The sequence below is a fragment of the Myxine glutinosa genome, chromosome 1, assembly GCF_964187855.1.
Source record: "Myxine glutinosa chromosome 1, kmMyxGlut1.1, whole genome shotgun sequence".
In the NCBI taxonomy this organism is placed as follows: Eukaryota; Metazoa; Chordata; class Myxini; order Myxiniformes; family Myxinidae; genus Myxine; species Myxine glutinosa.
In genome coordinates this window covers 29034747-29060128 of record NC_136261.1, presented here as the reverse complement: position 1 = coordinate 29060128, position 25382 = coordinate 29034747, and the positions used below count along the sequence as shown (strand labels likewise).

Sequence of the window (25382 nt, the reverse complement as noted above, 5' to 3'; positions counted from 1 at the left end):
CCTTTTGATGGTGTAGGAAACTGAACTCACTGACACCTTGGCTTTCTTTGCAATTTCTCTAAAGGAAAGACCTACACTTTGAAAGGTTATAATGGACTGTCTGTCTTCCTTTGTTAATTGCCTTTTTCTCGCCATGATGATAGCAATATACTACTTCCTGCAGTGCAATATTGTCCAAATAATGCTTCAGAGGGTGTAATAACAGTCTGTTCCAATACTGCTTTTATACAGACAGGGGGTTGTAATCAAGTAATCAGCAGAGGTTGGGACACCTGTAGGAATTGTTTGCATCAACTTTCAAGGCTTAATTTACTTACATTGCTGCAGAACAGCTGTAAGTTGTTCACCCATTACTTGTTCCCTGAAGAAGGCCTTTTTTACAATATAACTGTGTAATTTACATTATTTCCCCGTTTTTGCTGACCTAAACTTTTTTTTAAACCTCGTGCAGTTTACTGCTTACCTTTGTACCATTTCAGGTTATTCACTGGACTTGAACCCATGGGGGTAACTTTTCACGACAAAAAACATGGGCACATAAGATTTAGACTAGGAGCGTGGCAGCGGGGCATGCCCAAGGGGCGTGGCTTCCTCTGGCTAAAAAAAGCCCAGAACACATGTGACTTTATTTTCCGGGTAACCCTGCTCGTATATGTGTGTGTGTGTGTGTGTGTGTGTGTGTGTGTGTGTGTGTGTGTGTGTGTGTGTGTGTGTGTGTGTATGTATATATATATATATATATATATATATATATATATATATATATATATTGTATATATGTATATATATATATATATATATATATATATATATATATATATATATATATATATATATATATATATATATATATGTCGGATTGGGACTTAGGACTTGGGACTCAGAAGACTCAGAAGAAAGGAGCAACGGATATATTTATTGGAACTCGAGTACACAAGCTTGAGGACAGCAAAGTTGTATTGAAACTCACAAAGAATGACCAACAGTACAACAAGATGCTCTGAAATAATTCAATTAACATTGCTTTATATAAGGAGAATCAGGGGTGGAGTTAGCTCACAAGACACAGAGACAGAATGGGCTCATTGGTTCCCCCACCATAGTCCCATCCTGTTGTTCAGTTAATTAAAGGAAGTTCATCCAAGGCCAGTCATGGGTTAGCTCTGATAAGGAGATGGTCAGCATTATGTGGCAACATGTTTACAACTTTCTGTATAGAAAGCTAGCTTGGGAAAGTACAAAAGGGAGTGGACACTCATAAAACTGTCAGCTTGCAAGATAATGGCAAAGTCAGGAGAAAGGCAAAGAGAGATAACAGTTGCCTCCAAGGCCTGGGAAGGGGAACTAGAGATTGTGCCCACGCAGGCCAGAGCTCATAGGCAGAGAACTCCTTATTAGGATATTACACATCCTCAATGCACAAGAAAGAACTCAGTATCATAAAAGAGTACAGTAGTAAGTCAAAACAAAACATATATTGGTTATACTTGGTAATTGGTAAAGCAGCAAGGATATACAAAGGGGGAGGGGCATTACAGCTCCCTACATACCGCCCTTTTGGATCTAAGATACAAAGTTATCTACGAGCCAATCAAAGGCCTTTATTTCAAACAAAACAGAAAAATCATTCAACATATCACGCGAAGGCAGCCCCGTAAGAATGTCCCGTACCAAAGCACCACACAAACTCAGTAGGATGATTCGCGTCTGTATGTGAGTATGCAATGTAAGGCCGTAAAAGCAGAGTGATCAAATGGCACACAAAATCCACCAAGAGAGGTGGGAGAGACAGTGTAAAGGATTCACTAAACGTAACGTACCACACGAATGCACCCCAGTGAGCATGTCCCGTACCCCCGTACCGCACAGCGCACTCAGCAGGGTGACCCGCGGGTGTGTGGGTGCAAGTGGGTGTAAGTGGATGTATGATGTAAGGCAGGTGTAGATGGGTGTATGAGGTGAGACCGTAGAGACATGAAGATCGAATAGCGCGCCAAATCCACAACGAAGACCTCTGGTTCCACCGGGGTCCACACCCAGGGAGATCTCCGACCCACCCTTTGACCACAGAGGTGCAGCCGGACTCCCCCCTAACTGGAGCTCGCCCAGGCTTCCCCAAGTGAAATCCTTGTAGATCTTCGGCGCTCAATCGATATTCATGTTCATGAGGTCTCTTACATGCTGGTGATCTGGGGAAGACACAACATCGTCAGTATCAGGTGGCTCAAACCTATGGCCATAAAATAAAGCATAACGGTCCAAAGGTGGGAGAGAAACTTCCTTTGGGTCAAAGTCGAGATCGTCCGAGGCGATGCTGCTTGCTTCGCTGTTATCCACGGACGAATCTCCAAAACAATCAGACTCGGAACTCAGAGTATTTTCACGATCGAGTTCCTCTCCATCCGGGCTTGGGTTCACAGCTGGGTCCAAGTCCCGGACTGGGTCAGTGGCGTTTGACTCACTGTGGGCTTGTGAGACATGGGGAGGCAAAGCCTGCATTGAAATATAAACATCAGTCGGGGACCCTCGCAAGTGGCCCACATCATCATTGGTAACATCATCAGTAACATTATCCTCAGGTGGCGTAGGCCTGCGGCGTCGACGGCCACCCATAGTCATAGCCACGGCATGGCACATCGTGAAGAAACGAGAGGAATCCTTCAGGAAATCGTCGATTTCTTCATGCGACGTGTCGGGGCCCAGTTTAAACGGCCTCCTGGCAGCCTGAAATGCTTCGAGGTCCGCATAAGTGTACTCGACATCATTATCGGTAATATCAACAATGGAAGAACAATCTTCGGAAGCGGAGATCTCATTGTCGCGGCCCAGTGGCTCGTCCGGGTCGTCGTTCCAGGATCCGCGGTCTGCAGTCACGTCGACGGCCAGTGTGTCATCTGGACCCGCGGTCAGCTTTTCAAGCATCACCATGGCCTTTTCTGTTGTCGTCTTCAGTGTCCATCCTGTGGAAAACTTCCTCACACACGCAAGGACTAAAGCCTTGATTATTACACAACAAACCACGATTCCAAGGACTATTGCCAAGGCGGTTAATACCCACTTTACAATTGTGCCTGTCCACCCTTTGAACCAGTCGGTAAGCCACTGGTGGGAGGCTTCCCGATCCATTCGATCCCTTGTCAATGAGTGAGCGCTTTCCCTTAACGTTATAATAGCAGCACTGACGCCCTGTGAGGGGTCAGGAATAAAAGTGCAACATTTACCCTCAATTATCCCACATACCCCTCCTCGTTCTGCCAATAGCATATCTAATGCAACCCTATTTTGCATAACCATTGTACGCAGATGGACAACTGTGTCCAACATTTCGTCGTGTGCTGTAGCGGTGGCGTTGGCCACAGTTTCTAAGATTAACGCAATTTTGTCAATGCGGTAACTGCTCATGACCGTCCCAGCCCATGGGAAAAAGAAACTAACGGCCTTCTCCCAATCAGCGCCATGTAAGGTGGTGGTGCCGTCGTCATTCCAATAGGTGCTTCGTTGTGTCCTTATGAGTGCGGGGGTACTATGCAAGTGTTGTCGCATTTCCATTTCTGGGAAAACTGATCCTAAATAGCAACGTCCTCCCCAATTATCAGGTAAATACGGGTAAGCTTTGTTCCCGCATACAAACATGGTTCCGTGTGGAGCCACTAAATGAGTGGTCATGCAAGTGCGACGGTCTGCGATAGTGTTTGTTCCGTTTACCCCTTCCCATGCCAACTGGAGGTGTGTGAGATTATGTAAGGGCGAACTCGTAACATTTACTAACAGCATGTGTTTCCCTTCCCTAGGGTCCGCGAGGAGGGTAGCTCTACACACAGATTTGCCTACCATTATTTGGCCCTTTCCTTCTAAGCAGAGGGCCCCCCTAGCCGGTTTAACCCAAACCGGCGCCGGACGTTCCTCAAAGTGTCGGGACTGGATGGGGGGCGAGTACTGGAAAACTCGTTTACACGCAGTTCCGTCAGAACCTTGGCTTGTCAGGGTTGTACTAAGGCATTTGGTGTCTAGTGGCTTTGAGCACAAATCATTGAGTGATAGGGGTAACGCTACCATTGGTATTCCTGTTGTGCTGGTGCGGGGAAGGTGCATACACATCCAACACCGTGTCCTATTCTGTAATGTGGCCATATGCCGTGCGACCTTCCAGTATGTGTTCTCCTCTGGCTTCTTTCTTACTTTCTGGGCAGGCGGGGTCTTAATGACGTAAGCGGCGCAACTAGGTCGAAGGTACGATGTGGTTCCATTTGGGATTGTCGTGCGAGGGGGCCATATTCCACATTCAAGTATCATTGTTGTATCCGGACCAATGGGGGCATAATGCAACATGAGGGTAGTATTCTCAACACCCTTGCCCCATCCATATCCTGGGGCATATCGGCTGCTTATGTTCCCATATGTTCCATTTTCCACCTTCCTAACCTTAGTCAGGACTAGGCGTGTGCTTGTCATGCGTGCCCGTGGTGTGTTATTGTGTACCACTATAGCTTCCGCCCATCTTACAGATAACCACTTAAAGCTCGTTTCCAGGTTGCAGCAATTCACCGCTATTTTGTCTCCCCAGTTAGCCGTTATATACTTGACGGGGTAGAGGGGAAATACTGAATAGTTGTCGGGTCCTGGGTACTTGGGGAGGTCCTTTCTCGGTAGCTCAAAGTTCAAGAGCCTATCTCCGGCAGGGGGTTTTCGGCAGTTCCCCAGAATTCCCATCATCATGACCGTCATCGCCGCCCTTAGGAGACTGTGGTGCCCTAGACGATGCATTGTCTTCAGCAGTGTGAGGTGCGATGTCTTCAGCAGTGAGAGGTGCGGTGTTTTCAGCAGTGAGAGGTGCGGTGTTTTCAGCAGTGAGAGGTGCGGTGTCTTGAGTGACTTGTGGTGCGGGAATGGACAACTTACAATGGGTGGCGTGGATCCACGAAGGTTTACCCTCGCAGAAGACTGCCGTCGGTGTGACCAGTAGCACCTGGAATGGTCCCTTCCACCGTGGCTCCAAAGCAGCCTTGCGGGTGAAGTGCTTTACAAGCACCCAGTCGCCGGCCTGGAAGTTGTGGATGGCGTGGCCTATTGGTTCAGGCAGCGCCTCTCGTACTCGAGCATGGATGCTGCGTGCCACATTGGACAAGCCTATGCAAAATCTCAAAAGCATGTCATCCATTACTGGCAAAGCAAGGGTGGACATGTCTGTTGGTGCTGAAACGGGCAAGCTCATAGGTCGTCCCATTAATATTTCGTGGGGGGAAAGGCCCGTAGTGCGACCCGGGGTGGAACGAATGCTCATTAATGCAAGCGGAAGAGCCTCTGGCCACCTCAAGCCTGTGTCTGCGCAAAGTTTCGCGAGTTTATTCTTTAAAGTCTTGTTCGTTCGTTCCACAAGTCCTGAGGACTGTGGGTGGTAGACGCAATGGAAGGATTGTTTAACGCCCAACGCCTTCAGGATGCCCTTAACCACCTGCGCCGTGAAATGGCCTCCTTGATCTGACGAAATTATCTGGGGAATGCCAAATCTGCACATAAAATCCCGCACGAGGCGCTTCACTACTGTCGGAGCATCGGATTTGACGCATGGGTATGCTTCGACCCATTTGGTGAACGTATCTACGATTACCAACACATAGCGAAACGACATGCTTGGTTCCAATTCTGTAAAATCGAACTCAATAGTTGCGAACGGCCCACTAGGCGGGGGTCGTCCCCCATCATGTGCATGTCTCGGTGGCGCCCCTCTATTGTGTTGCTGGCAGACCACGCACGATCGGCACACTTCGGATACAATCCGTGACAGTCCTGGCGCTGCCCAAGTGTAGTTTATCTGTCCCATCACCCCCCTCTGGCACACATGACCACTCTGATGAGCCATGCGTGCCAGCCAAGGCAGTAAAGCCTGGGGTGCTATGGGTTTCTCGTCAAGGGTCCATATTTCTCCTGGCCCGGGGCGTATCGCCCCTCGCTTGAGCCAGTCCTCGTGTTCAGCCGTTGGTGCAGCGTTCTGCAAGTTTATGATATCGTCCTTAGTTGGTGTGGCGGGTGGTCCCGCAGTCGGTATGTCAGCAATCTGTGCGGCTGTCTTCTGTGCTCGTGTCACCATCGGCATGTTGCGTTCTATCTGTTGGTTGGCGGCTTTTCCTGCCGCCTCGTCCGCCCTTGCGTTGCCCCGGGCAACGTCAGTGTCCGCCCTTTGGTGGCCACGACACTTAATTACCGCAATAGCGCGGGGAAGTAAAATACTTCGGAGGAGCCCTTCTACCAACGCGCCATTCTTTATCACTGAACCGGCAGATGTGAGAAAACCTCTCATCTTCCAGATGGCTCCTTTATCGTGGACTACGCCGTGAGCGTAGGCCGAATCTGTGTAAATGTTGACGGCAAGGCCTTCCGCCAAGCTGCACGCTCTAGTCAAGGCGCACAGCTCCGCCTGCTGTGCGGAAAATGTAGGTGGAAGGCGCCCGCTTTCTACCGTTTCGCTATCCGAGCACACGGCGTACCCGGACAACAGGGACCCGTCCCATGCGCGCCTAGCTGATCCATCGACATAATATGTACAGTCGGGGTATTCTAAGGGATTGTCCTTTAAATCCGATCGCACCGTGGAGACTAGCTGCACAACGTCGGCGCACACATGGGGTTCGCCCTCCTCAGGAGTGGGCAACAGTGAGGCTGGGTTGAGTGTCGTGCAACGTTCGATCGTGATGTTGGCTGCAGTGATCAGTGCGGATTCGTATTGCATTAATCTAGTGTTAGACAAATGCTGTGTGCTTCGCTGTAACAACAGCGAAGTGACGCAATGTGGTACCCGTAGCGTTACTGGGTGTCCCATAACGATGTCCGCTGTCCTTTCTACTGCGTACCTGGCCGCTGCCACGGCTTGCAGGCACACCGGAAACCCTTGTTCGACCGGGTCTAACTTTTTACTAAAGTAGGCCACCGGCCGCTCCTTATCCCCATGGGTCTGTGTTAAAACTGACTGGGCGAAACCTCCCACGGCGTGAGTGTAAAGGGTAAATGGTTTCGCATAATCCGGGAGTCCTAATGACGGTGCCGTAACCAGCGCCTGTTTCAGCCCGTCAAAACCTCGCCTCATTTCTGGTGTCCATACCAATTCGTCCGAGGCGGTTGATCTGGTTGCCTCGTATAGTGGCTTAGCTAGCAGCGCAAAATCAAGTATCCAAGTGCGGCAATATCCCGTCATACCTAGGAAGCGCAGCAGTTGCCGTTGCGAGCAAGGGCGAGGCAGCTCCATAATAGCGGTCACTCGTCCAGCATCCAATTCTCGTTTGCCGTGCGAAATGGCGTGTCCCAAGTAAGTTACAACCTGCCGCACAAACTGAAGTTTTGGTCTGCCTACTTTGTGGCCTTTGGCCGCCAAGGCCTTTAATAGGGCCAAGGAATCCATTTCGCACGCCTCCTTTGAAGGGGAGCAAATCAACAAATCGTCAACGTATTGCAGCAACACTGACCCTCCCTTCAATTCCACATCCGCCAGGTCGCGGTGCAGCGCCCGGGAAAACAGAGTGGGGCTATCTGAAAACCCCTGAGGTAGCACTGTCCAAGTATACTGGCGCCCCCTATGGGTGAAAGCGAACAAGTATTGTGACTCAGGCGCGATGGGCACAGAGAAAAACGCAGAGCAAAGGTCGATGACCGTGAAGTATGTTGCGTCCGGCGGAATTGACATCATGAGGGTTTCTCCGTTTGGAACTAGTGGGTGTATACCCTGTATCACCTTGTTCACCTCCCTTAAATCCTGTACAAACCTCCATTTGTCCTTTGACGGCTTTTTCACTGGCAAAATTGGTGTATTGCATGGGCTGTTAGTTTCCACGATAATTTTCTGTTCCACTAGGGATTGAATTACTGGTGCTATGCCTACGTCGGCCTCAGCCCTCAGGTCGTAGCTTATACTGTTTTACATTTGGCAAGCGCATCCCCGGCTGCACTGCTATCACTAGAGGTTTGGCGTCTCGCATCCGTCCAACCTCACCGTCGCTTTTAGGCCATAAATTGTCTGGCACCTCCGCTAGGAGGTAATCCGACTCACCCGGGTCCGTCAGCACTGCCCTCATGGCATAGGTGCCCTTAGGAGGCAACTCTGTTGCTTCGAACACTCCATCCCTCCGTTGTGTCTTGAAGTCAATTGAAAACCCTTCGCCATTTTGGAGCCGTTTCAAAGTCCAGCGGCCTTTCTTACTCCGATAACCTTGTAGGGGAACTTCTCGTAACCTCCCTACCATCCAACCTACACTTTCCGGCGGCCACCCCTTGGCAGTGGTGAGGGTAACATGGGCGGCCGCTCCTTCGGGGTATTGGGTCAACGCACGCTGACTCGAGGTTAGGACTGCCTCGATTCCTATTCCCTCGCGGCCGATCCACATCCGTGACAAGTGTATAGGCGTGCGCTCGCCCAGTTTTTCCTTAACCTTCTCTCGATAATTCTCGTCCTCGCCCGTTGCATCATAGTACGCAGTGCAATGGGGTGGATTGTCCTTTAAGGTTTTTATCGAAATTTGGTGCAGTTGTAGCCAATCTCGCAGAACTGCATTGTCCAAACACACATTATCTATGATATGCGTCCAGGTAGCCAGAGCCCATTCATCCATGCGCCACCAATACACGGTGGGGCCGGGCCGAGACAATGCTGTCATTACCAAGTCGCGTTTAGATTCCGCGACGTCTACGAAAACTCCCTCCTCTGTACATGAGATTTGACAGCCCAATCGGCACAACAAATCCCGTCCCAACAAATTCGTCGGGGCGGTAGTGGTCATCAAGAAAGCATGTTTAGCCTCCAGCGGGCCGCATGTTACTCGCACTTCCTCCGAAATAGGAAGCGCTTGGGGTAAACCCGAAACACCCAGTATTTGAACGTTCCTGGCCGTAGGGCGCAAAGAGGGCAATTGCCCCTTGTTAATTGTGCTGCGAGTCGCACCCGTATCTACGAGAAATTCTAATTGTCTTCCCTCCACATCCAACATCAAGGTTGGTTCCTCTGCCGGTGTCATGGTCAAAAGAGGACACTCCTTGGGCGACCCGCCAGCGTCCCGTCAATAAGCCCCTCTGTTGTATTGGGGAGAAAACCCCTTACGAGCAGCACTTGGGCAATTACTTCTCCAGTGTCCCAGTTGCTTGCAATTAAAGCACGGTTCCTGTGGAACCGGTGGTGCGGAGGGCATAGGTCGTCCCCCTACAGCTCCCCGTCCGCCCTGCCGGCGTTCTGGCGGCCCCCAATGTGACTGGTTTACTGGTTGCCATTGCGGCGGACCCCGAGGCGGGGCCCAGTTCCCCCTTGGTCCGTTCTGCATCCCACTATTGGGGGGTGGTCCGGGGTTTTGGAGAAGGGGTCTTGGTGGATACCAATTTTGGGGAGGGGGCCCTTGCACATTCCAAGTTTGAGGGTTTTGAGGAGGAAGGGGAAGAGGGGGGGGTATTGTCCATTGTTGTTTTACCTCGTTCATATTAATTAGTCCAAAATCTTCCTCAGTACAACCGTCGCAGTTTTCATTTTCGTTGTGGATCCACTCTCCGTTGGGGAATTGGCCCTTATAGAAAAGAGGATAACAACTCCTCCTATGTTCCTCTGGACCTCGAACAGGTCCCCACTTCTGGCACTGTTCGTGTATGTAGTTCTGACTCTGATCCCCCTTTTTATTCTGATTAAATTGAGCCCGTTTCTCTTGGACAAACATTTGCAATATTTCCTCCTTAATATCCTTCTTCTCCTCTAAGGAGGAGCCCGGGCATTGTTCCAGTTTGTCGCATAATTCGTTGGTTGTCATTCCCTTCCAGCCGAAGAGGACGGTCTGTACCTGTTTCTTTAATACCGGCCGAAGCCCCTCGATTAGATATTGATTTACCAATGGTTGGGGTAGCCCTCCCAGCTGCATCGGACCCAGTCCTCCCCAACGCGCAATGGCCTTTTCCAACCTTTCTCGGTACTCTCCAATTGGTTCTCCTGCCTTTTGTTTTATGGCTCCGATCTTTCCCCAATCCGGACCTCCTGCTGGCAACAGCGCCAGCGCGATGGCCTCTAGCAGCCGGACCTTCAGTTCCTCCCATTGCACTAGTGTTATCTGGTTTGCACCCGCTGCCCTTGGATCGGTCACCGGCCACTGTGCTCTTTGTCTAGCCCTTTCCCATACCTTGGGTGGGAGCACGGACACTCCCATATGGGTTATGTCTCGATAGTCGCACTCGCCATCCAAAACCCAATTTGACATGGTCGGCACTATCTGCCGTGGATCCTCAATAAGCAAATGTTGAATCCTTTCCCGCATTACAGTTAGAGAGGATTCTTTCCATGCTGCCCTTTCTCGAACCCCATGACCTGCTGCGTCAACCCCGATAACTTGTACGGGGCACAATGTTTTCCTTCCCTCTATTTCCTGACGTTCCAATGGGGTAGTTTGTGAGGTCCCTTTCCCATTACAACCTACCAGTGAGGGGTATAACCCATCCGGTCCTATCGGTGGCGGGAACCCTGCGATATCGGTCCCGTCATCTATTCCATTAGCCCCGAGTTGTGCAAACGGTCTTCCCTGGCTCGGGTGGTTCTGGGGTATCTGGGGCGCGATGGTAGCGGGGTTATAGGGGGGTGGTAGCAGGGGCGCAGAAAGGATAGGTGGTGCCTGAAACCCCGGGACAGGGTTTAGGTCTGGGGCTGGGGAGGGTAGATTGGTCGCTACCTCCCCTCTCGCGGGGTCTGGGTTTTCAACGAGCGACATCAGTCGCGCGTTGGCCTGCTTTTCTATTTCCTTAAGCGCTTCATCCTGTGCCTTATTCGCCTGTTTCCTCAAACCCTTAAGTTTTGTTACCTCACCAGCCAAGCTGGCCTGTTTCGACTTTGCGTGTCGCTTCATCGCTTCTTCCTTCCACCAGCCAAAGACTTTCCAATAGTCCGGCGGGAAGTGTTTCGTGGCCTGTTCAAACTTTTCTAATGTCTCATACAACACGTCCAGTTTTTCCAGCGCAAAAGACCCTCCTTCGGGCCACGGTTCTCCTAAATCCTTCGTCAATGCCACCCATGACTTCCCTGGTCTCACAGCAGCATAGCCATGCCTCCGAAACATGAAAAATGCCGGGGTATTTCTAAGCGGTTCACCTGCCTTTACTGTCTTATTACCCATACTGTTACCCATCCTTGGAAACTTTAGTTTACCGACGTAGCCTTGTACTCGTGAGGATCTCCCGCCTCGCGGCACAGCTACACTACCTAACTCTCCTTGTACCCGTGAGGATCGTCCGCCTCGCGGTACAACTGCACTACCTAACTCTCCTGAGAGGCTCGTCCGCCTACACAGTGTCTAACCTAACCTTACTGTACTCTCCTGGCGTCCCACGCCCTTATAATACTTCTGATCTTACTTAAAATCCCGACGTCTCCCGGTGTCCTCGGATCGGGACGCCGCCCTTATCCTTACCCTCACAACCCAGAGATCTATTACCCCTTAACCTCAGGCGCCCAACGTGGGGCACTTTCCCTTACGTAACGTTACCCTGACGAGTCCATAAACAATCAGTTGCTCCAGGACCCAAGCGGTCCGTAATTAAATTTAGGTTCGTGGAACAGGTATGAGCAGGGAACGGAACGTACGGCAACCGAGCAAGAGAGAGTGGGTTACAATTTGGACTGACCCCCAGGCTAAAAAGGAAAAACAAAAGAAAACCACAGCTCACCTGACCCGGATCAATTGCCAGCTGGTCTCTCACCACTCACTTGCCTGGGACCGCGTCCCGGACTGCACAGACTGTATCCCACCGCTGCCACCACTTGTCGGATTGGGACTTAGGACTTGGGACTCAGAAGACTCAGAAGAAAGGAGCAACGGATATATTTATTGGAACTCGAGTACACAAGCTTGAGGACAGCAAAGTTGTATTGAAACTCACAAAGAATGACCAACAGTACAACAAGATGCTCTGAAATAATTCAATTAACATTGCTTTATATAAGGAGAATCAGGGGTGGAGTTAGCTCACAAGACACAGAGACAGAATGGGCTCATTGGTTCCCCCACCATAGTCCCATCCTGTTGTTCAGTTAATTAAAGGAAGTTCATCCAAGGCCAGTCATGGGTTAGCTCTGATGAGGAGATGGTCAGCATTATGTGGCAACATGTTTACAACTTTCTGTATAGAAAGCTAGCTTGGGAAAGTACAAAAGGGAGTGGACACTCATAAAACTGTCAGCTTGCAAGATAATGGCAAAGTCAGGAGAAAGGCAAAGAGAGATAACAGTTGCCTCCAAGGCCTGGGAAGGGGAACTAGAGATTGTGCCCACGCAGGCCAGAGCTCATAGGCAGAGAACTCCTTATTAGGATATTACACATCCTCAATGCACAAGAAAGAACTCAGTATCATAAAAGAGTACAGTAGTAAGTCAAAACAAAACATATATTGGTTATACTTGGTAATTGGTAAAGCAGCAAGGATATACAAAGGGGGAGGGGCATTACAGCTCCCTACATATATATATATATATAATTGTATATATATTATATATATATATATATATATATATATATATATATATATATATATATATATATACATCGTCGCGATCCCGGCTGTTAAAGGCTTCCAGCCCGGAATACTGACGTTAATGTCCGGGCTTCAAGTAGTCCACGGGGTGGACAAAGAGAACTCAATAAACACAACGGTGTTTTAACCGGCCTCTAGGGGTAGGCACGATGATTTATTGGCTCGATCTCAAAAACAATGGATGGTAACAGAGTGGAATACACAGCACAAAGCCTGCAGGAACTGTCGGCACCAGAAGCTCCAAACACGACACAGGCAATATGACTCACAGTTCCAATCTACGATATCCGGGAATCACTCGTTCTCTTCCGGAGTTACTCACTCTTAAAATACAGAACTATAAACGATCAGCACAACTCGGCTGTCGTGAGGCTTAAAAAATCCCCGTTTTTCTATTTTCCACTCGACGCCTTCGAGCCACGTCCGTCGCACAAGATGGCGGCCGGCTATCTCCCCCTCCACCAATCGCGTGCCGAATAGCCACCCAATCGCGTGAGGCTGAAAGGAGGTCACGTGACGTGGTGGGCGGGGCACTAATTTGGTGAGAACAAGGTTGTTTCTCACAGTCCTCCCCACCTAAGTAAAAAACCCGTCGGATAGACGGCGTTTTGAAACCAGTATTTGTAGTAGGTGCAAATCACATGGCAATATGATGGCGGTAATCGTTAACAGGCTTATACAATGAACCAGGTTTATCCACAACACAATATTAAACACAATACACCGCATTAATATCTACCCCACAAGAGTTACACTTCACACAAAGCACAATAGAGAGACAAGGGGGCCAAACTCAAGTTGGGGAAAGCGTTTACAGGAGGGAAAACGGACCGAGGAGCAAGTCTCTTTCGGGAGGAATAAAGGAAATATTGTCATGGGCCAATTGCATGACTGACTGACGATGCCTCCCCGGTACGACAACTCGGTGTCGAACCTTCCACGTCTGGGTGGAGGACATGTTCTTTGGGGAATACTTATGCATCAGCACACCTGCACCATTCACATAGTAGCCTGTTCGTCCCGGCTCGGAGTCTTCTCCCATTTCCCAGAGGATGGCAAGGGTGGGATCGAAGTGCTGATCCTCCACTAAACTGGTTACCGCAGACAATGCGGGAGTGACTTCCGGCCCAGAACTGAGGTCGCTAACCGCCTCGGAGGACTGATCCTCCTCCCCGGATTCGCCGACCGGCGAACACGTAGCTGGGGTCCCCGTGTTACAGGCGGGAGCGGTCCCTGAGGAGCACGGCACCTGAGGTTGGCTTGACGGGAGGCTCGGGTGGACTTCAACTGACGCAACGTCACCGTCGGGAACTGGAGTCGAGGCGCTAGGCTCCTCGGGCCAGAGTGAAGATACGTCTGACTCCGCCACTCTCTCCGCCTGTTTACTCTGGGATCTAGTGACCACCCCACAGGTCAGAGTCAATGACTCCTCCCTGGCCATGGCATCATTGCCAATCAGCAAGGAGACCCCGGGTACCGGGTAGTAGGGTACCACCGCACAGGTCATTGGACCCATAAAAATGTCACTCCGGACCTCGAGGAGGGCAAGGGGATACCGGCCAGGAACCTGGTTAATGCCCCGAAGGATGATATACTCGCCGGTATAACGCATCTGAGAGGCCGGAACTACCCCCGCCCGGAGAACACACAGTGTCGCCCCAGTATCCCGAAGGTATTGGGCCTCAAACTTCAGCACCGAATCAGGGCCACCCACTAAGGCTGTCCCTGAATAATCCTGATACAGAGGATGAATGGAATTAGCCTCGGTGGCAGTGACCTCTGTCACCGATGCCACCGTCGTGTGCGAGGGCCCAGTTGATGACCTCCACTGACCTCCCTCCGATTTAACAGCAGGGTTGCCTCGGTAGGCCGGACTAGCTGGGTTAGAGAAGCAGCGGTCTCCACCGTGCCCCACGCGTTTGCAGAAATCGCACCAGGGCCGTGCCCTGGCCTGCAGCTCGCGACCGCCACCAGTGGAGGGCATCGGAGAACCCTTCCCCTCGATCCAGCCGCCGGGCAGACGGGGGGCGGTCTCGATCGCAGAATCCTCCGTCTTACGACGCGACTGCGTGACTTGCAACATTTTGCACGCCAAAACATGTTTATCAATAAGGTTGACGCAGTCTGACAAGGAAACAGTGTCTTTGTCGACAAGAAACAACGCTAAGTCAGGCGGAAGCTGTTGATCGATACGGTAACGCACCAGGAGTTCCGCAACCGCTTGAGGTAACTCAACCTTGCTCCCCTTGAACCATCTCTGCAGCTGTTCCAACAAGACCCGCGAATGTTCCTCATAGGTTTGACTGGACTGACGAGTCCAACTGAAAAAATTACGCCTATAAATACACGCGGACACCGCATAGGCGTTCAAAATCTCGGCCTTCAATTTCCTGTATTTGTTTGCGTCCTCGGTTGCCATCCTCGCATATACCTCCCTCGCCTTCTCAGATAGATGGCTAACAAGATGGCCGACCCACAAGCTCTCATCAATGCCACCGGAAGCCAACAACTTCTCCGCCATCTCCAGATACGCTTCTGGCTTCGTGTCTCCCGTCCAGTCCGGCAAACGAACATGAACAGTTTCCGGGACGCTTGCAGCAGACACCTCTGCCCGCAGTCGTTCAGTCAACATTCGCAACTCATGCTCTCTGACGCGTTCAGCTTCTGCTGCCGCATGCTCTCTCTCTGCTGCCGCATGCTCTCTCTCTGCTGCCGCATGCTCTCTCTCTGCTGCCGCCTGCTCTCGGTCTTCTCGCTTAATACGCTCTGCCTCTGCCCTGTCATTCTCCCTGTTATACATGTCGAGTTGTTGAACCGGAGTCAGCCCGGTCCAGAAGGTCGAACGCATGCATTTAGTCATGATGGGATCGCTTCCTAACATATCGGGTTTAGTGACCGGGTCAAGGCTGATTGCGTCGCTCACATCGCCACCCACGTGACTGTCAACATGATCAGGTTGAACTCTCACTTCTCTGGTCGACATAGCTTGGCTACGAGTTATCATAAGACAAGGCACAAAACACTGAGTCTAAAAGGAGGCTGGATCGAAATATTTCAGCAATATCTTTCACCACATGGGACGGCAATTCACCCAGGGGAGGCAAACAATATTGGGGTGGTACACGTAATTCAAACACAATGCTCTGTTGGGGAAATACGACACGAACTACACAATATCACCAACGCACATCAAATTGCCAATGAGAAAAATGCAACGTACAAATAACTCACGTTTTTTTTTTTTGTTTTTTTTTTTTGATGATGTCGGTTTGTTTGGAGGGATCCGGAAACTATTCACTTATCCGGTAGTGAAGTACCACACAAGATAGCGTCCTATGGTGAGAAAGTTCCTCCAAGATGGCGTCTGCTGGTGAGAAGGTTCCTCCAAGATGGCGTCTGCTGGTGAGAAGGTTCCTCCAAGATGGCGTCTGCTGGTGAGAAGGTTCCTCCAAGATGGCGTCTGCTGGTGAGAAGGTTCCTCCAAGATGGCGTCTGCTGGTGAGAAGGTTCCTCCAAGATGGCGTCTGCTGGTGAGAAGGTTCCTCCAAGATGGCGTCTGCTGGTGAGAAGGTTCCTCCAAGATGGCGTCTGCTGGTGAGAAGGTTCCTCCAAGATGGCGTCTGCTGGTGAGAAGGTTCCTCCAAGATGGCGTCTGCTGGTGAGAAAGTTCCTCCAAGATGGCGTCTGCTGGTGAGGAAACGATGAGCAGATGCAGGAAGATGTCGTCCACTGCAGAATTCCCGTCTCAGTTCGAATGTCTCTTACTTGAATAATCCTTGGACGAGCAACCCATTTGTCGCGATCCCGGCTGTTAAAGGCTTCCAGCCCGGAATACTGACGTTAATGTCCGGGCTTCAAGTAGTCCACGGGGTGGACAAAGAGAACTCAATAAACACAACGGTGTTTTAACCGGCCTCTAGGGGTAGGCACGATGATTTATTGGCTCGATCTCAAAAACAATGGATGGTAACAGAGTGGAATACACAGCACAAAGCCTGCAGGAACTGTCGGCACCAGAAGCTCCAAACACGACACAGGCAATATGACTCACAGTTCCAATCTACGATATCCGGGAATCACTCGTTCTCTTCCGGAGTTACTCACTCTTAAAATACAGAACTATAAACGATCAGCACAACTCGGCTGTCGTGAGGCTTAAAAAATCCCCGTTTTTCTATTTTCCACTCGACGCCTTCGAGCCACGTCCGTCGCACAAGATGGCGGCCGGCTATCTCCCCCTCCACCAATCGCGTGCCGAATAGCCACCCAATCGCGTGAGGCTGAAAGGAGGTCACGTGACGTGGTGGGCGGGGCACTAATTTGGTGAGAACAAGGTTGTTTCTCACAATATATATATATATATATATATTGTTGTGGATATGAGAATGTTGTTTTTTTTATTGTTGTGTAATGAATTGTTGTAAAATGTCACCCTCCTTCCTGCATTTGTTGTTGTATAAAGGTCAAAGGGCGTTCCCGTAGTTAATTCCATAAAGCATACACGCAGGACACCATATCTCCCTGTTCAGTAGTTATATCCTTATTATGTGTATTAGTGTAAGGCTGTGTCTTCCATTAATTTAAATACTCCATTGCACCAAGTGAAATAAGAGTAGATTCCCTTCACCTTCCCCTTCCAACAATTGCCAACTGTTCCCTCCGCGACTCCATTCGCCACGAGGTCGGCTCGGAGAAGAAGGGGGAGGAGCTGCCGAATCCTGGGCGTGTTCTAGAGGCCGGCGGCTTGATTGCCCGCGGGGTTATAAAGAGCGCGCGCGGAAGCCGTGGAAAAAGAAGTGCGCACGAGGGCGAAGCAAGAGAGGAACGTCCTGAGAGAGATACATCCTAAGATATACGTCCAAAGAGATACATGCAGAGATACATGCGACGATCAAGTGCAAGCGAGTCAGAGCGGCGAAGTGCCAAGTAGGGCAAGTGCTGAGTGTGCAGTGCCAAGTGCAAGAGAGTTCAAAGGAGCAGCTTTGGAGAGCGCACGGTGCACCGGAGGGGCTTCGCCGTTCAGATTGGAACCGCGGCTGTTTTGGCGATCCCAGCTCGGGTATTGACGGCGGCTATCCGCTTCCGGCCCGACCGATCCCCGCTGAACCTTCCTCCCCCGCCAAGCCATTCCTCCTTCCGATCCTTCCTGCCTGCAAATTCCCAATTCGTGTGAGTCCGTCTTTCGTTTGTTCTGTCCAGGGTTCTAAGTAAGACTGCCATAGATAAGCTAAGTTTCTCTGTGTCCGCTTCTTCTTCTTCTGTTTTTATTTTATTATCCTTCCTTCTCCTTGGTTTCTTTGATTGTGTAAATAGTAGGAATAAATTTAGTAGCATTTCCAACCTTTTGGCTTTGGTGTTCTTCTTCTTCACATCCTTCGCTTTAGTCTTTTCCCCATTGAATATCTGTGGCGCGATTCGGCCAACGTTCAGGAATCGGGTTAGTCGGGGTAACTGTTCGGGCGCGGCGGCCATCCGCTCGGCAAACAACATCCTCGCCGCGGTCCCGTAACAATATATATATATATATATTCGCCCAGTCTGCTGTTGATTTAGACTGCCCCCTTGTAATTCACTTATATCTGGATTTATATGATGCAGCATAAGCCTTACACATAACTCATGTGCTAACTAGCCTCGATCTACAGGATCCCTGATATGTATTCACATATAATCTTTTTTATTTTGCCATGTGACTGCAGGATTTGGCTTCTGCTCTGTTTGGAGAGGATCTAGAATGTGCAGGGAAGATATCTGCCTCGTCTTCACAAACCCACACAGGTAATGTATCGCTGTTCAAAACTTCATCGTAATGTGTTGAACACGCTGGTGTTCAACAACATTTCAATATCAACATTCAACTGCATCTTTGAAGTGGCTTTAGTGCTGTTTTGCTGAATGTCTCGATTTTATATAGTTACCTTCAACACCGAAGGTGGACGCAGGTTATCTTTTCACCTGTTTGTCTGTTTGTTTGTTTGTCTGTCTGTGAGCACGATATCTCAAAAAGTTATGGACGGATTCGGCGAAACTTGGTGGACAGTTTGGGTGTGTGACGAGGAAGAATTGATTAGATTTTGGTGAAGATCCAGATCCGGATACTAGAATTTTTAAGTGCTTCTTCACCATTGAGAGGTAGGACCAAAAACGACATACAGGATATCTCAAAAAGTTATGGACAGATTCAGACAAAACTTGGGTGGACAGGTTGGTTGTGTGACAAGGGCGAATTGATTGGATTTTGTTGAAGATTTCGATCCGGAACCGGATTTGGTCCATCATTGGGATACAAAGGGTAAGCTGTTCAGCCTGATGGAGGTATGCTCTCTACCGAGTGCCGTTCTCGTTCCTAACTGTGGTAATCCACAAACTGAACATTATTGTACAAATTCTGAAAAGATTCAAGTACGTTTTCAAACTAGATGGTATTCATAGATTACTTACCCTGTGCAGTCGCTTGGTGCGAGCCAACTCTTCTGTTTTTGAAAGTTTTTTTTTTCTTTGATCCAATATGGCTGCCAGACCACGTGAGCGATGACATCATAAACATACATTCTCTAATATAATTGTTGCGTAGATCACACTCAATAACTTTCAAACTGATCAGACTAAGCGTTGTCCTTGTAGAATTATGATGTCATAATTAAGGCACCAATGACGTCATCGTTAACAACACCTATTCCCCATGCGGAGTTTTTACGATGAGCCACGGTTCGCCGTAGGAACGTCATCCAAGATGACGCCTGTACCACGTGACCAATGACGTCATAATTATCATTGCATTATTCCACAGGAGGAGGCGCTTTTATCGTGAAATTTCCGTGTCCATCAGACTAACAGTTGCAGAGAAAAAAAATTCAGATTGATCGGATGAAGCGTTATACTTGTCGAAATATGACGTCATAACGAAGGCACCGATGACATGTTATTAACATATTTTACTCCCCATGGGGAGTACTTCACAATGATCCATGTTTCAATTTTTCCATGGAGTGGTTTCAGAGATATAGAGTTGTGAATTTTTTCCAAGATGGCGCCTGTACCATGTGTCCTATGACGTCATAATTATGATTACAGTGTTTTGCAGGAGGCATTCCTAACGTGAAAATTTCGTGTCAATCGGACCAATGCTTGTCGAGAAAATGAATTTTAAAAATGCAGACACGCACGTACTCCATACATATGCGCATACGCCATACGTATGCGCATATGCAACCGAATGCCTAACCCTGCTTTTTGCTTCACAAGCGCAGGGTAAAAACAAAGTATTCTTATATTTGGGCTGTTCGGACAAACTTCACAGGCACGTTGTTGCAATACCAAGTCCTCCAAAGAGATGTTTTCCCATATGATGGAATTTATTGATGTGTATCAGAATATTCATTCATTCATTCAAATATGTGTAGTTATTTGATTTCTAAGTTAATTTCTTTTCTTTATTTCTCCAAAGCCAAAGAGGAGACTTTTGGTCCAATAGTGCCTGTTGCCAGGACTCCATTCAAACCCAAACCCTAAACAATGAATGGTTTCTAATTACACTTTAAAAAAATAATGTCATGGTATGTCACCTTGTCAGGATCATGAACACATTGATAAGGTGTCCGTGTGTGGTAGGGATGGGTTACGTTCGCCCTGATTCAGTGATACACTCCGGACCTTTTCAAGGATTTGGTCATGAAGCCACGAAGCAGGGTAAGTAAGTATGCACCACAGAAATTTTTGATTATGTGACATTTATTTATTTATTTATGGTTGTTTATGTCGTTGTTTTTGTAAACATTGCCTTAGTCTAATGGAGGAGTTTGCATATTTATGCTAAATATATTTGGAGACATACGTAAATATCAAGTATAGGAGACTGGGTAAATCAGCACAGGATGCGGGAATTTGAACCTCGGATCTCAACATCGTGAGCTAGGTAATAAGCAGGGCATGACAAACAGACCAAACATTCATGGCTATTTCACCGTTATTTTGAATTTCTTATATATATATATATTTTAATTTTTACTGAATCTACTACTCGTAGTGGAGCTACCACACACCCGTCTCACACAGATAGACATACATATGAATACACGAGACACAACACAGGACCGTTAGATGAGACAAACACAGCCACTTCCACAACAATGACGTCGCCTTTCTCACCGCACTCAGCATCGCAACCATTACCTTTTGAGGGTTTTTAGCTCACCCGGAACATAGTTCCGGGGAGCTTATGCGATGGCACGTCGTCCGTCCGTCAGTCTGTAAATACTTGCAACTTCTCCGAAACCGCTGATGGGATTGTGACCAAACTTTGCACAAATGATATTTGGTATGCTGTGACTAAAATTTGTTCATGGCATGAAAAAAATCTGCTTTTAAGGGGGTCGACCGGGGGTCAAAGTGCATCCAGGTTTGACCCCCCAAAATAGCAATTTGCTTTTTCCTCTGAAACAACACACGCAAATTTGATGAAACTTGACCACAACCATCACCACCCATGACGTACCAACGTTTGTTCACGGTATTAAAAAAAATCGGGCTCTAAAAGAGGGGGGAGGGGGAAGAGTGGGTGTAGCCCCCAAAAGAGGAATTTGCTTTTTTTCTCAGAAACTACACACGCCATTCTGATGAAACTTGACCACAATGCTGTTTTCATCACGCTAGATGTACCAACGTTTGTTTGTGGCCAAAAAAAATAAAAAGGCTCGAAGGGGGTGTACGTGAGGGGGACAGGGCACGACATGGTCCATGTTTCAATTTTTCCATGGAGTGGTTTCAGAGATATAGAGGTGTGAATTTTTTCCAAGATGGCGCCTGTACCATGTGACCTGTGACGTCATAATTATGATTACAGTATTCTGCAGGAGGCGTTCCTAACGTGAAAATTTTGTGTCAATCGGACCAATGCTTGCCGAGAAAATGAATTTTAAAAATGCAGACCCTGGTGCAAAACATTTGACCCTGGTAAACCCTGCTCCCCCAAATAGGTATTTGTTTTCTTCTAAGAAACTATACACGCAATTCTGATGAAACTTGACCACAACCTTAATCACCGGTGTTGTACCAAGGTTTCTTCATGGCATTAAAAAATCGTGTCCTGAGGGATTTATTGGGGGGTTGCTCTCCCAAAATAGGTATTTGCTTTCTTCTCAGAAAGTACACATACAATTCCGATGAAACTTGACCACAATGCTCCGTTCATCACCTAAGATGTATCGACGTTTGCTCCCGGCTAGAAAAAAAATTGGGCTCTAAGGGGGTCTACGGGAGGGAGGGGGGGGGGGGGGTTGCTCCCCTAAGTAGGTATTTGTTTTCTTCTCAGAGACTACAAACGCAATTCAGATTAAACTTGACCACAATCCTCAACACTCATGATGTGCCAAAGTTTGTTCACGGCATTAAAAATAATTGGGCCCTAAGTGGGTGTACGGGGGAGGAAGGGAATAGTGTCCCCCCAAATTAGGCATTTGCTCTTTTCTCTGAAACTACACACACACAATTTCAATGAAACGTGACCACAAACCTCATCACCCGTGATGCATCAACGTTTGTTCACGGCATTAAAAAAAACATAAGGAGCAATACCCCTGGTGCTCACCTGGTAGAACAAACAGTATACTGCACTGACTGAAGGTATTTTAAACCAATTTCAGTGGTCGCTAGGAGACAGGGCAGCATGTCGAATCACATAATCATAAGACTTTAAACAAACAAACCAAAAAATACCTATTTTGTGAGGCAACCCCCAACCTCCCCCAACCCCATATACAGTGCATTCAGAAAGTATTCAGACCCCTTCTCTTTTTTCACATTGCAGCCTCATGCTGAAATAGTTTAAATTCATTTTTTCCCTCATCAATCTACACTCAATACCCCAGAATGACAAAGAGAAAACAGCATTTTAGAAAGTTTTGCAAATTTATTGAAAAGAAAAAACTGAAATATCACATTTACATAAGTATTCAGACCCTTTGCTATGACACTTGGAATTTAGCTCAGGTGCCTCCCATTTCTCTTGATCATCTTTGAGATGTTTCTACACCTTGATTGGAGTCCACCTGTGGTAAATTCAATTGATTGGACATGATTTGGAAAGGCACACACCTGTCTATATAAGGTCTCACAGCTGACAATGCATACATGAAAGCCCACAAAATCTTGTTTCTCACAGTCTGAGAGTCCTTTAGGTGCCTTTTTGCAAACTCCAAGCGGGCTTTCATGTGTCTTTCACTGAGGAGAGGCTTCCGTCTGGCCACTCTGCCATAAAGCCCAGATCGGTGGAGTGTTGCAGTGATGGTTGTCCTTCTGGAAGTTTCTCCCATCTCCACACAGGATCTCTGGAGCTCAGCCAGAGTGACCATCGGGTTCTTGGTCACCTCTCTCACCAAGGCCCTTCTCCCCCGATTGCTCAGTTTGGCCGGGCGGCCAGCTCTAGGAAGAGTCCTGGTTGTTCCAAACTTCTTCCATTTAAGAATCATGGAGGCCACTGTGCTCTTGGGAACCTTCAATGCAGCAGAGATTTTTTTTGTAGGTTTCCCCAGATCTGTGCCTCGACACAATCCTGTGTCTGAGCTCTGCAGGCAATTCCTTCGACCTCATGGCTTGGTTTTTGCTCTGATATGCATTGTCAGCTGTGAGACCTTATATAGACAGGTGTGTGCCTTTCCAAATCATGTCCAATCAATTGAATTTACCACAGGTGGACTCCAATCAAGGTGTAGAAACATCTCAAAGATGATCAAGAGAAATGGGAGGCACCTGAGCTAAATTTCAAGTGTCATAACAAAGGGTCTGAATACTTACGTCAATGTGATATTTCAGTTTTTGCTTTTTAATAAATTTGCAAAACTTTCTAAAATCCTGTTTTCTCTCTGTCATTATGGGGTATTGAGTGTAGATTGATGAGGGAAAAAATGAATTTAAACGATCTCAGCATAAGGCTGCAACATAACAAAATGTGAAAAAGTGAAGGGGTCTGAATACTTTCTGAATGCACTGTACCTCCTCAGATCCCAATTTTTCTAATGCCTTGAACAAATATTGGTACATCATAGGTGATGAAAGTTGGGCTAGGATTGTTGTTGGGTTGGATTCCCTGGTGTTGGGCTAGCGGCTAGGGTGCCGGCTTAGGATCCAAGGATCCTGGGTTCAAATCCCGGTCGATTGCTGAATTAACGCCAGGGGGGTTGACTCAGCCTGTTCATCCTTCCGTGGTCGGCTAATTGAGTACCAGTTCACTGGTAATTCCCTGTTTGTCGTTAAAGGCGGCAAAAAGGGTTGGCGTCAGGAAGGGCATCCGGCCGTAAAACATTGCTTCAAAAAGGGGACCGAAAAACAACAACAACCACGGTTCCCGAAAAAGGCCAACCCCCGCTTTGCGGGGAAAAATGGCCTCTAAAGGTGGTTTTTTTTCCCCACCACTTCCCACCCCCAACCCCCCCCCCCCCCCCCCCGCCAAAATAAAAAATTGAATTCCCTGTTTTTTCCCTGTTTGTCGTAAAAAGGCGACAAAAAGGGTTGGCGGCAGGAAGGGCATCCGGCCGTAAAACATTGCTTCAAAAAAAGGGGACCAAAAAAAAAAACAACAACAACCACGGTCCCCGAAAAAGGCCAACCCCCGCTTGCGGGGAAAAATGGCCTCTAAAGGTGGTTTTTTTTCTGAAACTGCATAAGCAATTTTGATGAAACTTGATCACAACTTTCATCACCTGTGATGTACCAATGTTTGGTAAAGGCATTAGAAAAATCAGGGTCTAAGGAGGTATACCGGGGTGCAGGGGAGGGCTTGGGAGGTTGCCCCCCAAAATAGGTATTTTTTTTGTTTGAAGTCTTATGATTATGTGAATGTGATTCTACGTGCTGCCCTGTCATCTAGCAACCATTGAAATTGGTTTAACATACCGTGATACTTTAAAATACCTTTAGTCAGTGTAGTATACTGCTTTATTCTACCAGGTGAGTGCCCAGGGGTGGTGCCCCTATTTTTTGTATGATGCAGCGCCCTTGCTCCCGCCACATGACAGATCTCGACCTTTTGCACAGTTGGCTCATGCTGCGAGTTGTGGAAAAGTACAAATAGGTAAATTGTGTACATCTTCAAAGTTAGGGAGGGGGAGGAGGGGGGGGACTGTGCTTTGGCATAAACACTGAGGCAGGGAAAAATAAGAGCTTCAACACTTGACACTTTCTCTTTAATTACAGCAATTACATCACTCTTATGCTAACATGCACTATGAAAAAACTACTCCAAACTATGCTCCATTTACCTGCTAGGCCAGGTCTGTTAAAAACAATGCTGCACCATGATCCTCATATATTTTCAAATTGGGGGGGAGGGGAGGAGGGGGAGGGTGAGGAAAAGAGGAGTAGTGTAGAGAGGGTGGGGGGCATCAATGCAATATTTTAAATCTCTGTTACTTTGTAAAATTGAATATGCTTACAGGAGATGGCCTCATAGACAGAATACAAAAAGCAGCTGAGACTTTAGCCTCTGGTGGAGCACCCTCAACTATGAGGTCATCATGGCCCTTTGAAAATCAGCCCTCAACTGGGGACTATAAACCTGTGACCGTGGCTGGGCCTGCAAGCTCCACTACCGAGATTTCTCCAAAACATATCCAAACAAAGAAAGGTGAGAACAGCAGCAAGTTTCCAATGTTATCATTTTTGTTATCTTCTTTTTGCATTGAAAAAGTATTTGGATATATTTGTTTATTTAGTTCTGCAGTGATATATGGCTAATATGCAAAAGGAGCTAAGTCCTCAGATTGGAAAGCTCAACAGGCCAATATTTATGTCCTGATGTTAAATAAATTTACGTTATTTTACCATAGTGGGCTATTTGTTACATCTTTTGGCAC

At 48.1% G+C, this 25382-nt stretch overlaps 1 protein-coding gene across 2 annotated transcripts in view; it reads left to right on the top strand.

The window, feature by feature from the left end:
• TEPSIN (TEPSIN adaptor related protein complex 4 accessory protein) overlaps window positions 1–25382 on the top strand; it is a 74803-nt gene that overhangs the window by 40366 nt on the left and 9055 nt on the right. For both annotated transcript variants that reach the window (XM_068108897.2, XM_068108904.2), the window contains 3 exons: window positions 18234–18312; window positions 20146–20223; window positions 24965–25153. In XM_068108897.2, the coding sequence (XP_067964998.1) occupies window positions 18234–18312; window positions 20146–20223; window positions 24965–25153 (346 nt within the window). The remainder of the gene's footprint in view (window positions 1–18233; window positions 18313–20145; window positions 20224–24964; window positions 25154–25382) is intronic.